The sequence below is a fragment of the Zalophus californianus genome, chromosome 7, assembly GCF_009762305.2.
Source record: "Zalophus californianus isolate mZalCal1 chromosome 7, mZalCal1.pri.v2, whole genome shotgun sequence".
NCBI classification, from domain to species: Eukaryota; Metazoa; Chordata; class Mammalia; order Carnivora; family Otariidae; genus Zalophus; species Zalophus californianus.
In genome coordinates, this window is record NC_045601.1 from 110,648,250 (window position 1) to 110,663,886 (window position 15,637).

Sequence of the window (15,637 nt, forward strand, 5' to 3'; positions counted from 1 at the left end):
TAGCAATTTTATTTATTAGAGAGCAAGCAAGTGGGACGGCTAGAGGGAGAGGGACAAGCTGACTCCCTGCTGAGCTCGGAGCCTGATGTGGGGCTCGATCCCATGACCCTGAGATCATGACCTGAGCTGAAATCAAGAGTCAGATGCTTAACTGACTCAGGGGACCCAGGGGCCCCCTCTGTGTCTCTTGTAAGCATTCTGTATCCTTTAAGATAACAACAAACCAAGCGGATGCCGACACTCACAGCGGCTTGGGGAAGTTATGTAATGCAGTTTAATAAAACCCTCCCACTGCTTCCTGACTCTGTTGTGGTTTCCCTGTGCTCTTGTTCCCCTAATGCACAGTCCCTAGGAGATTGGAGGGTGTGGCCTGTGCCAGCCATAGCTGGAACCCCAATGTCCTGGCTCCCCCCAATCCTCCAGGCTTCCTAGTTCCCCCACAAGGTCTCACACTGGTCTATCCCAGCAGTTACTACTCTCCTTCAGGCCTGGCCACCCTAATCAAGAGCAGATTTCCCCTGTGGGTGGTCTGAGCAGGATCCCTTCCCTTTGGCTTTTCTTTAAAAAAAAAAAAAAGAAAAAGAAAAGTGTTTTTCTTGTTTTTTGTTTTTTAAGGAATTACCAAGGTATTTGATCACCCCATATTCCCGTAATTCCTGCAGCATCTGTTGAATTGGTTTCTCATTTTATTTGAGTATTCTCTCTAAAAGTTGTTTGATGTGTGTCTAATGGTGAATCTAATTTTGGTGGTGTATCTAATTAAATCTGACAGGTAATTTTTATAATGTTTTAAAGTAGTAGAGTAGTAGTTTTATAATGTTATTTGAATGCATATAAAATTTTAGGTTCAAGTTTCATTCCTTTGTTCTTTTAAGAATGTCACTGCATTGTCCCCTGACAGCCAGTATTGCTGTTGGGAAAAGTCTGATGTCGGTCTGGTTCTTGCTCTTGGTAGATGCTATGTTCTTTCTCTCTGGAAGTTATTAGAGTGGTTTATTTGTATCTGATTTTCTTAAATTTTGATATAATATCCCTAGAATAGGCTTTTCCTCACTTGTCCTGTTGACAATGAAATTGCTCTTTCAGTACTAAGCCATTTGTTTTAAATTTGGGGAAATTCTCTCCATTATTTCTTCAGATAGTTCCTCCTTGCCAGCTTATTTTTTTTTCTGGGACCTCTGTTATCTGGATGTTGCCCCTTCTATTTATAGCCTCCACAGTATTTAAATTATATTTTGATTTCTTATTCTCTTCCTCTTTTTCTTTTTTTTTTTCAAAGATTTTATTTATTTTAGAGAAAGAGAGAGACCAAGCAGGGCTAGCGGCAGAGGGAGAGGGAGAGAATGTCTAGCAAACTCCGCATTGCACGCAGAGCCCAACTCAGAGTTCGATCTCACACCCTGAGATCATGACCTGAGCCAAAACCAAGAGTCAGACGCTTAACCCACTGAGCTACCCAGGCACCTCTCTCTTTCTCCTTTTCCTGGGAGAGCCCTAAATCTTATCTTCTCATATTATCTTCTCATATTACTGTGTATCTTATTTCTTGTGTTATTTCATGATTAGGCTTTTATCTACTATGTCTTTACCCTTGTTTTTTATGATAATTTTTCATGTTAATATCCTTTGTTATTTCTTTTACTGTATTGATCATGTTTCTCTCACATCAGTCTGTTTTAGTCATTTTCCTTCTATTGGTATCTGTTTTATAGGTTTTTTTTTGGGGGGGGCAAGGAGCACTAGTTATCCTTCTTAAGAGTTTCCTTCGTTTAGCTGGTAAATTTGTTCCCCTGAGAATATTTGCTATTCTGTATGGCACTACTTAATAGAAAAAGATTTAAGGCCAGATCTTCATCTCTGATAGGCCCATGGGGCTAAAGAACTGAGAATATCACAGTTACCCACTCATGTTTGTACTCTCCCCACCAAACAACTGGCCTTGCTATGTGTGACTGCATGGAGTCATATACTACACAACTCCGGGAGTCAGTATTCATTTAGATGATGATGAGAACGGCACCTCCTACCATTCTGTAATATGGCAACCCTGCAGGTCTTCACCTTCAAACCCTCAGCTAGAAGCAGATTTGGAAGGAGGCAATTACCCTTGATTTTAATCCACCAGTTCTGGGGCTTTGGAGGGGGTAGATGGAGGAATGAATGCCTAAGGCTTCAACTCCTCTTCCAGAAAGGCCCTGGCAGATTCCCTGAGTTTACCTCCAGTGGATTCCCCAGCTGGTGCTCTGGGGTGGTTGACACCGATTTCTTCAGTGAAGGGACACACAATGATTGTTCTGAGGCATCAGTGGGTGAGGGCAAGAATCGTGCTTGAACTGTCTTATTTTCCTTGAACTGCTTACTTTCTCTGCTAGTTGCCTTCAACCCCAGGTTACAAACATCCTCCCCCGCACCCGTTCAGAAGCACTCTTCTTCCGGTGTTCCTTGAGATTTTCATTTTGTAAAAGTTCCTAGATTCTCTCTCTGTTTCTTCAGAGTTGATTTGCTAAAGGGAGCCAATTACTGCTAATTTTCCATATTTTACTTTCCCACAGTAAAGCTCTTCTCTTTCTTTTTTTAACATTAAAAATAAAAACTGCCCGTTATTTTACCAGCAGGAACGGGTTTATTCGGGGATGAAAGAGAATTGCAATCTGGGACAGACAAGCTGTGGCAAAACCAGAGGCGAGTCTGGAGAACAAAAGGAGAGGTAGGCTTTTTATGGAGAAAGGGGGTAAGTCAGGAAGGCTGCTATAAAGGAAAAACCCATTGGAATCAACAGGGAGTTGGAAGTATAGTGCCTTCTCATTGGCTGAGCTGTTGCCAGAGGGAGAAGGAAAGTGTTTCTTTCTGAAGCTGGCAAAGTAAAGTAGTATCCATTTGCAAGGTCAAGTCCCTCTCTTCCTGTTGGGTTCGCAAGTGACTCTGAGTGGTAGAGCTTGAGAGCTCCCCCTGCGGGAACCTCCCAACTTCATTTTAGTGGGGTTTCCCATGATTAATTTTCACACTTTTTAAAACAACAACTTTTATTTTTAAACTTTTATTTTCTAGTTACAAGAATAGTGCATGTTTATTTCAAATAAGCAAAAAGAATATCACTACTACCCCAATATAACAACTGTTAACATTTTGGTTTGGTGACTTGCCTGTCATTTTGCTTTGTTATCTGATTTCTAACTACTGGTTTCAACCTGGACTTTAATATAACATGTATATTTCCCAACTTCCCTAACATGATTTTGCAGTCATTTTTTGGTTACATAATATTCCATCATCTAGACAAAGCATAATTTAGCCGGTTTTCTGTTGTTGGCTATCTGGATGATTTCCCTCTTCCTTTTATTATATATTGTTCTCTAATAAACGTTCTTATAGATATTGTTCACATCCTTAATTATTTCCTTAGGTTAAATTCTTAGAAGTGAAATTTCAGGCCACAGGCTTTTTAAGGTTCCATACACTACCCTCCAGATACAGAGCTTATCTCCAGAAAAGTTATATAATTATGGTTTTATATCATGAGCATGTGCATTTCCATACACCCCTACCTAAAATGGGTGTTAACTTTGTCATCTGCTGTTGTCTTTTTCTCAGTCCAGCTTGTCTTGGGCATTTTACTTCTCGTTTCTGTACTCGCATAGAGCTGAGCTGATTGTTCACCAAGATTCATGCATTCAAGTAGTTTGAAATAAATTTTACCTCTAGATAAGTGAATATAAAAATCACCTGTAATCCTCCTGATCAAATGTAGCTACTGTGGACATTTTTACACAATATCTTTTTTCTAGATTTAAATATAAGCCTTGGGTTTTATTTTTTGGTGTTCTTTTTTAGTCCCATTGCATTGTTATTTTGTATACAATTATGGGAAAATTCCTTTGCTCAATTCCAGCTTGCTCATTTGCTCTTCTTCATAGGTGTCCATTCTATTTTTCCATCTAGTTTTTTTTTTTCTTTTCAAAGATTTATTTATTTATTTGAGAGAGAGTGAGTGCACAAGCAGGAGAGGAAGAGGGAGAGAGAGAATCTCAAGCAGATGGCCTGCTGGGCATGGAGCCCAACTTGGGGCTCAATCCCAGGACCCTGAGATCATGACCTGAACTGAAATCAAGAGTCAGATGCTCAACTGACTGAACCACACAGGTACCCTAGTTGTTTTTTTTTTCTTTCTATAACTATACTTTTATTTTCAAGAGTTCTAATTAGTTCTTGTTCTTGTTTTCAGGATGCGATATTTATCCTTCTGAGGATATTAACTCTGATATTTTTTGACCTATAATTCACATATAACATTGTTAATTTCAGGTGTACAACACAATGATTCAATATTTGTATATATTGCAAAATGAACACGATAAATCTAGTTAACATCTATCAGTACACACAATTATCATCATTTTCCTTGTTATGAGAACCTTTAAGATCTGTCTTAGCAACTTTCAAATATACAATACAGTATTATTAACTATAGTCACCATGCTGTAAATTACGTCCCCATGACTTATTTATTTTATAACTGATGTATGTACCTTTTGACCCCCTTCACCCATTTTGCTCACGCCCTATCCCTCACCTCTGGCAACCAGCAATCTGTTCTCTTTTATCTGTGAATTCAGTTTTCTTTGGTTTTGGATTCCACATACAAATGAGCTCACATGGTATTTATCTTTCTCTGTCTGACTTATTACATTTAGCATATGCTTCAAGGTCCATCCATGTTGTTACAGATGGCAAGACTTCTTTTTTATGGTGAAATAACATCCCAATGTATATATATATACACCACATTATTTTTTATCCATTCGTCATCAGTGGACATTTAGGTTGTTTCCATGTCTTGGTTTTTATAAATAATGCAGTGAACAATGGGGGTGCATATTATCTTTTTGAGTTAGTGTTTTTGTTGTGGGTTTTTTTTTCCAGATAAATACCCAGAAGTTGAATTGTTGGATCATATGGTAGTTCTAATTTTAAGTTTTTGAGGAAACTCTGTACTGTTTTCCATAGTGGCTGCATCAGTTTACATTTCCACCAGCATTGTACAAGGGTTCTCTTTTCTCCATATCCTTACCAGCACTTGTTATTTCTTGTCTTTTGGATCATAGCCATTCCTAAGAGGTGTGAGGTGATATCTCACTGTGGTTTTGATTTGCATTTCCTTGATGATGAGTGATGTTGAGCATCTTTTCATATATCTGTTGGCCATCTTATATATCTTTTTTGGAAAAAATGTTCAGATCCTCTGCCCATTTTAAATTGGATTGTTGGGTTTTTGCTGTCAAGTTGTATGGGTTCTTTATGTATTTTACATATTAACCCCTTATCAGATATATGGTTTACAAATATCCTCCCATTCAGTAGGTTGCCTTTTTATTTTGTTGATGGTTTCCTTTGTAAACAGAAGCTTTTTAGTTTGATGTTTTTCCACTTGTTTATTTTTGCCTTTCTTGCTTCCAAAAAATCATCCAACTCCAAAAAATCATCACCAACACTGATGTCAAGGAGCTTACCACCCCTGTTTTCTTCTAGGAGTTTTATGGTTTCAGATCAAGTCTTTAATCCATTTTGAGTTAATTTTTGTGCATGGTGTAAGGTAGTGGTACAGTTTTCTCCTGCATGTGGCTATCCAGTTTACCCAACACCCTGTGCTGAAGAGACTCTCCCTTCCCCATTGCATATTCTTGGCTCCTTTGTCATAAATTGGGTATGTGTGCATGGGTTTACATACGGGCTCTGTATTCATTTCTATTGATCTGTATGTCTGTTTTTATCCAATACCATACTGTTTTGATTACTATAGCTTTATAATTTAGTTTGAAATTAGGGGGTGTGATGTCTTCAACTTTGTTCTTTTTTCTCAACATGGCTTTGTCTACTTAGAGCCTTTTGTGGTTCTATACATATTTTGGGGATTGTTCTATTTCTGTGAAAAATGCCAGAATTTTGATGGAGGTTGCTTTGAATCTGTAGATCGCTTTGGGTAATATGAACATTTTAATAATATTGATTCTTCCAGTTCGTAAGCACAAAATATCTTTCCATTTATTGTGTCTTCTTCAGTTCTTTCATTAATGTCTTAAGAGTTTTCTGTGTAGAGGTCTTTCACCTCCTTGGTTAAATTAATTTCTAGGTATTTTGTTCTTTTGGATACAGTTATAAATGGGATTGTTTTCTTTATTTCTCTTTATGATAATTTGTTATTACTATATAGAAATGCAACAAATTTTTGTATATTGATTTTTGTATCCTGTAACTATACTAAATTCATTTATTAGTTCTAATGTTTTTTTGGTGGCTTCTTTAGGGTTTTCTCTATATGTCATCTGCAAATAGTGATAGCTTTACTTTTTCCCTTCCAGTTTGATGCCTTGTATCTCTTTTTTCCTCCCTAAGGTCTAGCTAAGACCTCCAGTACTATGTTGAATAAAAGTGGCAGGAACAAATATCCTTGTCTTGTTCCTGATCTTAGAGGAAAAGCTTTCAGCTTTTCACCATTGACTAAGATGTTAGTTTGTAGACTTGTCATATATGGTTTCTATTATGTTGAGGAATGCTCCTTCTTTTTTTTTTTAAGATTTTTTTTTTATTTATTTGAGAGAGAGAGAATGAGAGTTTAGAAAGCACGAGAAGGAAGAGGGTCAGAGGGAGAAGCAGACTCCCTGCTGAGCAGGGAGTCCAATGTGGGACTTGATCCTGGGACTCCAGGTTCCCTGGCATTCTTTCTCGCCTTCCAGTGCTATTGTGGACTCTTTTTTCATCCTTCTGTTATGTCTAGGGACTTGGGGTGGAATGGAGGAGGCGGTTTAGCAAATAATCCAAACACTTCTTTGTTTCTCCTATGCAGAGTATGGGCATCTATGAGTTGGTTAACTGAGAGCATAGTCTTGGAGTCAAGTACACAGGGATTTGAATCTCAGCCGTTCTTACTAGCTGTGTGACTTTAAGCAATTTTCTTAATCTCTCCAAGTCTCTCTTGCCTTATCTAGTAAATGGGGATAACCCTTGTTGTGAGGCTTCAATGAGCTAAGGCCCGCAAAGCCCTCAGCAGGGCCTCTAGCAGAGTGAGCACTCAGTGTTTAATCTCTTGGTTATTTTTATCAGAGTTATTATTTTTTTTGTTTTTATTAAGTTAAACCCAGTTAACAGAAGAGCACAGAGAAACCCTTTTCCATCCATCTTATTTGGACTTGGAGTTTCTTCTTCCAGCCCTTCTCCCAGCCTCACCGGGAATAAACAGACTGACTTCCCCCCCTCTGCTCTCTCTACAGCTCAGCTCCACCAGCTGGAGGGGCTGAGGACCATTGGCATCACCACCAACGGCATCAACCTAGCCCGGCTGCTCCCTCAGCTTCAGAAGGCTGGTCTCAGTGCCATCAACATCAGCCTGGATACACTGGTGCCGGCCAAATTTGAGTTCATCGTTCGCAGGAAAGGTGAGCCAGTGTGGTTTGCAGTGGAGGGCGGCCCTCCAAGGGCCCACATAGCACAGGAGCCATGGCAAGGGGCCTGGTTGCTTCCTTTTGGTGTGTGAGCTGCAGATAAACCTGAGCATTTATTCCTCACCCCTCACCTTCGCCAGATGTCTTCTGTCTCTATAGCCAAACCCATACCCTTGGGAAATCTGGGGGATCAGATGCTAAGACCTGTGGTGACCAGTCTCCTTATGCCCTGCCCCCAGTGTGCCCAAGACTGAGAGGGTTGCTAGTGTGCAAGCCTTTCCATTTTAAAACCAAGGCAGTCCCTGGCAGATGGGACAAGTTGATTACCCTATAATGAGCTCTGAGGAAATGTGGGGCAGCCCAGGGTGGAAGCAGCTGCCTTGAGGTGCCAGGGTCAAGGCCAGCACTGCCACGGCCTCCCCCACCAGGCTTCATCACGGAGGGCACAGGTCGGGGAGGTAGAGCAGCCCTGAGCCCTGGGTCTCATTAGGTCAGCACCTGATGTCTCTTGGGCCATGGGCTTTAGTTTGGGGTAGGAAGTATCCGGGGTTGGATGCCTTTGTTTTGATTTGGGGTGGGTGGTACATAACTGAGACTTCTCAGCAATCCTTCCCCTTCTCTGGAAACAGCTTCTAGCTCCCAGCCCCACTTTCTCTTTCCCCTGCTCCATGCAGTGACTCCCTGTTTACACCACCCACGTGCTGAGGACGTGCTCATGGAGTCCTTGCCCTCTGGAAAGAGCTGCTGCAGGTGCTGTGGAGGGGACAGAGACACACAGGACATTGCTCTGCCTTACAGGCCAAAATGTGTGATGCTACTAGATTACCTTTGTTTGTCTTGTGGTGTCGATCAAAGTGCTGCAGAGAAGGAGAGAGAACTCCTAGCGGGGAAGACCTGGAGGGCTCCATGGAGGAGGCATTTACTTTGAGTCTTGAGTAATGGGGAGTGGGAAGAGGAGTTGGATCAAGGGAGCTTACTTTGAAGGGGAACGTCAGTTGGGAACCTGCAAGGGCTCTGAGGTGGAAAGTGCATTTGGGTTTCACCCCCCAACCCAACATCCACGTCTCCCCTGCCTCCTTGTCTCGTTTCCTAGAACGAGGATTGGAGACAGTAGATCCTGACGTTAGATCTGCTGTCTTCCTGTTTATACTCCTGTGTCCACCACCTCCTTTTGGAGGTAGAGTGCTTTACAAAGGAAGAAACTTCTAGATTGTCATAACAGCATTTCCTATGAAAGCCGCACTTTCCTCCCTTTTCCCTCCCTCACCGGGCCATCTAAAAATGCTACAGGGAAACCACGGAGGCCATCATCTGGCCACCCTCCCCCAGGGGGATGGCCCAGCTGTGAACCACCACAGTCACCAGGCTGTGCAGGATGGGGTAGGGGCCAGTGTTCAGGAGGCGCTCAAATGTTTGGACGCACGAGTGAGCCGAGAGTGAGCTGGAAAGTAAGGAGAAGCCAACCTGGGATCACAGGTACTGTGGGTTAACCACAGAGATGGGAGAACCACATGCATACTAATTGCTCACTGGTGCTGGTACAGCCGCTGCACATAGTAAGTGCACGGTGAGAGTGGGCAAAGTGAATGAATGGACAGACTTGTAAAGCACTGACAAAAGGAGTCTAGAAACCTGCGTTCTTTTTTTTGTTTTGAAACATCTTTTTTATATTTTTAAAAATGTGGAAATAATAATTTCTGATTTTCATATAATTTGTACATTAGATTATCATTTCAGTTAGAGTATCAATTGTCACAAACTTTAACCTACTAATACAGTTTTTTTTAATTATATTTTGTTATGTTAGTCACCATACAATACATCATTAGTTTTTGACGTGGTGAGGCACGCAGCGTGAGGCCTCCAGCAGGGCACTGCCTCTCCTCAGGGCCTCAGTTTCCCCATCTGGACAATGAGAGGGGTCACCTAGATAAGGGTTGGCACATTACAATCCACCAGCCAAATCCAGCCCCCTGCTTTTTTTTTTTTTTTAATTTTATAGCCTGGGAGCCAAGAGTGAATTTTATAGATAATATTTATAATGAACTTAATGATAGGGAACATTAACTATGAACCCCCAGTTAAGCAAAATATTATCCCAGCAAAAAGAATTCCATTCCTCCATTACATTTGTAGAGCTATGTTATAAAAAATTGTACTCAATTATCAGATTCTGTAATTAGTCAATACAGTCTTTACAAGATATACCTAATAATATCCTCAATTTCACCTCTTAGCCTAAAAAGCCTAAAATATTTACTATCTGGTCCCTGAACTCGGGGGTCTCTGAGGCTCCTTACTGCTCTGGTGCTTCCCTCCGGGTGTAAGGGGGGCAGGGGAGAGGGAGAAAGAGAAAGTTTCCAGACCCTTCCCTCCTTTCTCACAGGCTTCCAGAAGGTAATGGCGGGCATCCACAAGGCCATCGAGCTTGGCTACAGCCCTGTGAAGGTGAGCCCCTGCTGCTGCTTTCAACCTGACTTCTGCCCTTCTAGTGCGGCAAGGCCGTCCGCGGCCGGCGGCCAGGCCCAGGGCAGCTCCCCGCCCTGGCTGGCACAGCTGTAGCTCTGCTGTATCCCCTTCCTTGCCCCCTGCATCCAGCGTGCCCCTGACACCCTACAAAGGAGGGGAGAAAACCAGTGACCCCCTGGGAATTCCCAACTTAAGAACTGGGAGAGACACGGAATGGGCCCTCCAGTGGAGAACCTAGGCAGGCGCCAGACCCCCAAAAGTCATTTCTGAAAAAGAGTGCAGAGGGGACAGCCCTGGTGGTCCCCTTGTCCCTGGCCAGGTGAACTGTGTGGTGATGCGAGGCCTGAATGAGGACGAGCTCCTGGACTTCGTGGCTTTGACCGAGGGCCTCCCTCTGGACGTGCGCTTCATAGAGTACATGCCCTTCGATGGTCAGTGACCTGGGGTGGGGAGGGAGGAGGAGGTTGGGCCTGGTGGCAGAACTGGTCCAGCGCCAGGCTGAGAGCATGGTGCGGGGATGCTGAGGACCCTGGGAAGGGTTGAGTGGGGTAGACAAGGTGGCGGACCCTGTGGGAGCTGCTGACCCTGGGACCTGCCGTGTGAGCAGGAATTTCCCCAGGGATGATGGGGAGGGGCCTGGGCAGGCGCCAGGGCCAGGGCTATGATGGGGCATCAGAGGCATCTCCATGTCAGGCATTGGTACGGTTTGACCCACCTGTGTTAGGCCAGGCCTCCTGCCCTCCCATGCAAGGGGCAGAACTGATTTCTGGGCTCTGTGGGAGGATGGACCTGAAGACCCCAGGCCCCTGCAACTCTGTGACTCAGTGGCTTCCAATCCTGAGACAGGTAACAGGTGGAACTTCAAGAAGATGGTGAGCTACAAGGAGATGCTGAACACCCTCCAGCAGCAGTGGCCAGAGCTGGAGAAGCTGCCTGAGGAGGAATCCAGCACAGCCAAGGTTACGGGCAGGAGGATGGGGCTGGGTCGGGAGGAGGAACGCAAGAGAGTGGGCACTGAGGTCGGAACGCAGAGAGGCAGGGCAGTACGGTGTAACGGGAGGCATGATCGTGGCTTCACAGCTGCCTCCTGGTGGGCAGAGCAGCAGGCTGGGCGTGGGGCATGGGGCGGCTGTAAGTACCTTGTCCTAGGCTGCACTTCAGGGAGTGGTGGGCAGGTGCTCTGGCCATGTGGCCCGCGGCCCTCCAAATCCATAACAGATTTGCTGTCTGGCAGGCCAGGTGCAAGCAGAGAGCTCGTAGGTCATGCATTGTGTCAGAGTCTTCTGTTGGTTGGGGGCCACCGGTGTTCCCTTCCGTGGGGCTCCTCCGGAGAGGGCCGAAGAGTGGGGGCTCTGGTGCCCTCGGCGGCCCATGCAGCACCATCCCCTCCACTGCCCTTCTTTCCCTGCTCACCCCAGGCCTTTAAAATCCCTGGCTTCCGAGGCCAGCTCAGCTTCATCACGTCCATGTCTGAGCATTTCTGCGGAACCTGTAACCGACTGCGAATCACGGCTGATGGGAACCTCAAGGTAAGTGTCCCTTTCCCCACAAGGGCGCCCTTGCCACTTCTGTGTTGTCAATCTCTCTTCCCCACCTGTGACTCCAGATGGAGGGGAGGCTAGCAGGTAGCAGGGCACATGGTGTGGTTGGCGAAATAGGGTCCATTTTGGGGGGAGCATGGTGACAGAAGGTGAAAGTGAACCCATGACCTTCCTTCCCAGGGCCCCTAAAGTAACTTCCGGTTGACTGGGAGCCATTTGCCAGGCTCGATGTTACCAAGGTGGGCAGAGGAGAGGTGAAGGGTTGATGTGCCCTGGGCCCCAGCCCCCACCTGATGGACCTCTTTCCAGGCCAGGGGCTCAGCTCTGAAAGCAACGTCCATTACTCATACCTGGTCAGCACATACCGTGCCTTCAACCCTGTGGAGAATATCTGAGAGGCGTAGACCTACTCGTTCCCTTTAGAGGCAAAGTCTCATTGATAAGACCCGACAAAGAGCTGATGTGGGGCAGTGCGTAATTCGGTGTCAGATGAGTGGCCAGACAGGCTGTGAGGGTGGTGAGCTTTGAGGGAGCGTGTCCTGGACACTGGTGACCTTGAAGGGTGGAGAAGGAGGGCGAGGGAGGACACTTGTCTGGAGTTCGTGCTAATGTGGCAGGGGCAGATTAACGCCAGATACCCCCAGGTGAAATGTACAGTGTGTGTTCTGTGGACAGTAGGGTGCTGTGCAGTTTCTGGACAAGGGAGGACATGACTCCCGTTCATGTCTGAGGAAGAACAACCCACTGGTTGAATTTGGAAACAGGAAGACTAGTCAGATGGCCCTTTAACAGTGTTCCATGTAGGCAAGAGTGGGAGGCGAGGACAGGAAGGAGGAATGAAGGAGCTTGGTAAGGCATGCGGGGGGTGGCGGGGGGCGGGCTGAGAAGGCGTCTGGGGGGGGGCGGCGGTCGGCTTTGGGAGCCGTTTAGCATGGGGGAGGAGGGAGATCAGAGATCAGATGCATGGAGTTGGACATCCAGAAGGGACCATATCCACCACTTGTTCAAAAGCCAGGGCTTTTTTTCTGGGCCGGAGATGTGCAATTGCCCTAAAATATGGGTGGCATCTATCTAGTCAGGGCTCCTTCAGGACATGGAAGGTGGGGCTCTGAAGAGAGGCTATCTATAGTGTGGGGTGAAGGGGACTTAGAAGGGATGTCGAGGCACCTGGGGGAGAGGGAGGAAGCGGCATCCCCAGGGCCCACGGAGAGCTGTAGCCTGGCAGGGTGGCCACCTGGTTGGAGCTGCAGCTGTGGAGGGGAGCAGTGACCACCTGAGAAGGCAGAGCCTGGAAGAAGCAGGGCAGCAATGCCCGATCTTTCTCTCCTGTCACGCTCTGATCGCCCAGCAGCCAACCGAGGCAGGAGCCCGCCGGAGGGGATCTCAGAAGGTGGAGCCTCTGGGGGCAGAGGGTGGGCCCTGGGGCCCGGTGGGGGAGTGAGGGATGGGGCCTAGCCAGCAGGGTGAAGTAGGTGTGCCTTCCACTTAGATTCTGTCTGTAACTCTCTAGTGCTCTCCGCCCTCAGAGGCGTCACAGACATCCCTCTGTCCTCTGTGCCCACAGTGCCTTCTATAAAGCTGGCACATAGTAGACGCTTTATAAAGTTTTGCGGGAGAAGGGTCGTTATCTGCTTGCTGGGACTGTCTCCTCCAGCCCTGAGCCCCCAGAGCGGCCAGCCTCCCTCAGAAGGCGGGGCGTGGCGAGTTTGGATGGCCTCAGGGTGCCACCTCCACCAGGCCTGTGCTATTCAGCCATCAGTCCAGGTCACAAACTGGAGTGGGTGCAGGGGCAGGCGGGTAATGTCCATGAGTGTAGGGACCAGGAGGGGACGGGTGAAATGGTCGTGCTGCGCCTGGGGGACTGCAGGGACCCAGCTGTTTGGGGTCCATGCTCAAGGCAATAGGCTACTCTGTGGAACGTCTCAGGAGAAGGTATGGATCTGGATTTTTATGTGCTGTCTCTGTTGGCAACTGTAATTCTTTATGGTATGCTCTATAAGCTGAAGGTGACCTGACTGTAAATCAGATGTAGGCTGTGGGATGTCCGATTTTGCTTCCTGCCCCTCTGGCTCCTCCGACTTCACCATCCAGCAGCTTCTGTCCCTCCCTGCAGGAAGGTCCTGCCTTGAGTGTGGCCCAGCCACAGGAGGCCTGGATGCTGGCGTTCAGCCCACGGGCGACTCTAGGCAAGGGGGCCAAGGCTCGGGGCCAAGGGAGGCATGTTCTCACCCCCATGGTGACCGCCCACAGGTCTGCCTCTTCGGGAACTCAGAGGTGTCTCTACGGGATCACCTGCGGGCAGGGGCCTCTGAGGAGGAGCTGCTGAGGATCATCGGGGCTGCTGTGGGCAGGAAGAAGCAGCAGCATGCAGGTAAGAGGTGGGCGTGGGGAAGGCCGGGCTGGCTGGCTGGCTGCCGAATGGGCCGGAGGGGCTGAGGGGACAGAGCAAAGCTTGGCAGGAAGCCAGTGGGACTCTGTGCCCGTCGTGGCGCCCAGTCCGTCCTGTGGCACTTGTAGACCGGGGGTGTGGTGATGGTTCTCCTCCCTCGGGGGCATGGGCTCAGCAGAGCCTGTGCAGGAGAGGGAGCCCTGAATTCTCTTGGGCTGTTTTATCGGGTAGAGGGGAAGGGAGGGTGGGGGGACGGGGCACTGCACCTGTCTCATCCCACATCTTGCCTTCTGTCAGGGGGGCGGGGTCCCAGGCATCCACTGTGTCCCCCAAGGGCACCCATTCTGGCTCTGTCATGGGTGACCTTGCAGCGGGGGCTTTTTGTCAGGGTGTGCCTAGGTGAGTGCATGTCCCCGGGTTGTCATACCACTGTGTCCACCATGGTTTCAGTGAACTCTCCTTTCCCCACCCCTCCCTTCCCCCTTTCCTGCTTTCCTCTCCCTCCCCATCTTTCCCTTACCCCAGGCATGTTCAATATTGCCCAGATGAAGAACCGGCCCATGATCCTCATCGGTGGGTGACCCATCAGTACGTAACCACTCACCCTTGTCCCTGGGGAATCCCGGGGATTGGAGCTCCTGCCCTAGGGCACCCCCCAGATCCTGCATTTCATCCTGATGTTCACATCCTTGTGTCTGTTCTGCTCCTTTTCCATCTTCTCTTGACCCTCCAGCTTTCCTGTGTCTTCTCTTCCCTGGGGGTTGCTCCTCCTCAATCTACGTCCACAGAAATCATCCTTGTCTCTTACTGGAAGTTGAGGCAGGGTGCCCTCCAGGTTTATGATCACTAAGGTTGTTGTGCCCCGAACATGGAACCCCTGGTTAAGACAGAGACCCCGTCCTGGGCTCTAGAACCTCCCAGCCTAGATGCCATTACAGGAGCTGGGCAGAGCTTGGGGCAGCCAGCTAAGAATATTCCTGATCTTTTCAGGGAGGAGGCAGCCAGGATCTCAACTGCCTAGTTCCTTAACTCCTGGGAACTTATATGCATAAAGTCCTGTGTGTTCTCTGGGGAACTGGCTGGCCCATCAGGAGCTTTAGGGATGCTGCTACCCGTCTGCCAAATGCCCAGACAAGAGCAGGGGAGGCCTTGGCCACAGCCAGATCTGGGCTTCTGAATTGTACCAGCAGGCAAGAGAAAGCAGTGAGAAAAACTAGGGGAAGGTATTCTCTTCTCCAGGCATTGGAACCAAGTGAGTGCAGCGGCCCAGAGGAAGGCAGGCTGGTGTGGGCCAGAGACAGTCCAAGGATTACCTCCCATACCAGCCTCCCAAAGAAGGGAAGGCAGCTCACCAAAGCCCTCCCTTGGGAAGAAAACTTGACCATCTCTCTTCTTCCCTCACTTCCAGCATCATAGCCCTATGGATGGGCCTCGACCCATGCTGACACACCTTGATGGCAAGGAGTGGGGCATGCCTTTGTGGCCTCCCTGGGAGTGAGGTTGTACCTCTGACATTGGCAAGGTGGGGGCCCAGAGCTGGGAAGCTGGATATTGGGAGACCTATTTGCTTCATAAGGTATATTATTCCTCTCAAGGACACAGAGTAGTAAGCTAGTCTGGTTTCTGTAAAACCAGGAGTTGCCTAGAACAGGGCCTCCGACTTTCATGTGCACATGAATCGCTTGGGGATCTCGTCATTTCAGAGTCGGTTTTGGGACTGGGGCTCTGCACTGGACCACCCTTTGGGTAACAAGAGCCTGCAAGGCTCCCAAGGCCCTTGGCACCATTTGGATCAGCCTGTC

General features: G+C 47.5%; 1 protein-coding gene across 3 annotated transcripts in view; it reads left to right on the forward strand.

The window, feature by feature from the left end:
• Positions 1-15,637, forward strand: part of MOCS1 (molybdenum cofactor synthesis 1) — a 36,907-nt gene that overhangs the window by 18,684 nt on the left and 2,586 nt on the right. The window contains exons 4-10 of one of the 3 annotated variants that reach the window (XM_027601368.2): positions 7,266-7,430; positions 9,823-9,884; positions 10,225-10,336; positions 10,752-10,864; positions 11,324-11,434; positions 13,697-13,817; positions 14,361-14,408. In XM_027601368.2, coding sequence (XP_027457169.2) covers positions 7,266-7,430; positions 9,823-9,884; positions 10,225-10,336; positions 10,752-10,864; positions 11,324-11,434; positions 13,697-13,817; positions 14,361-14,408 — 732 coding nt within the window. Of the gene's footprint in view, positions 1-7,265; positions 7,431-9,822; positions 9,885-10,224; positions 10,337-10,751; positions 10,865-11,323; positions 11,435-13,696; positions 13,818-14,360; positions 14,424-15,637 lie in introns of all 3 variants that reach the window. The other 2 variants (XM_027601370.1, XM_027601369.2) reach the window with 2 other exon arrangements.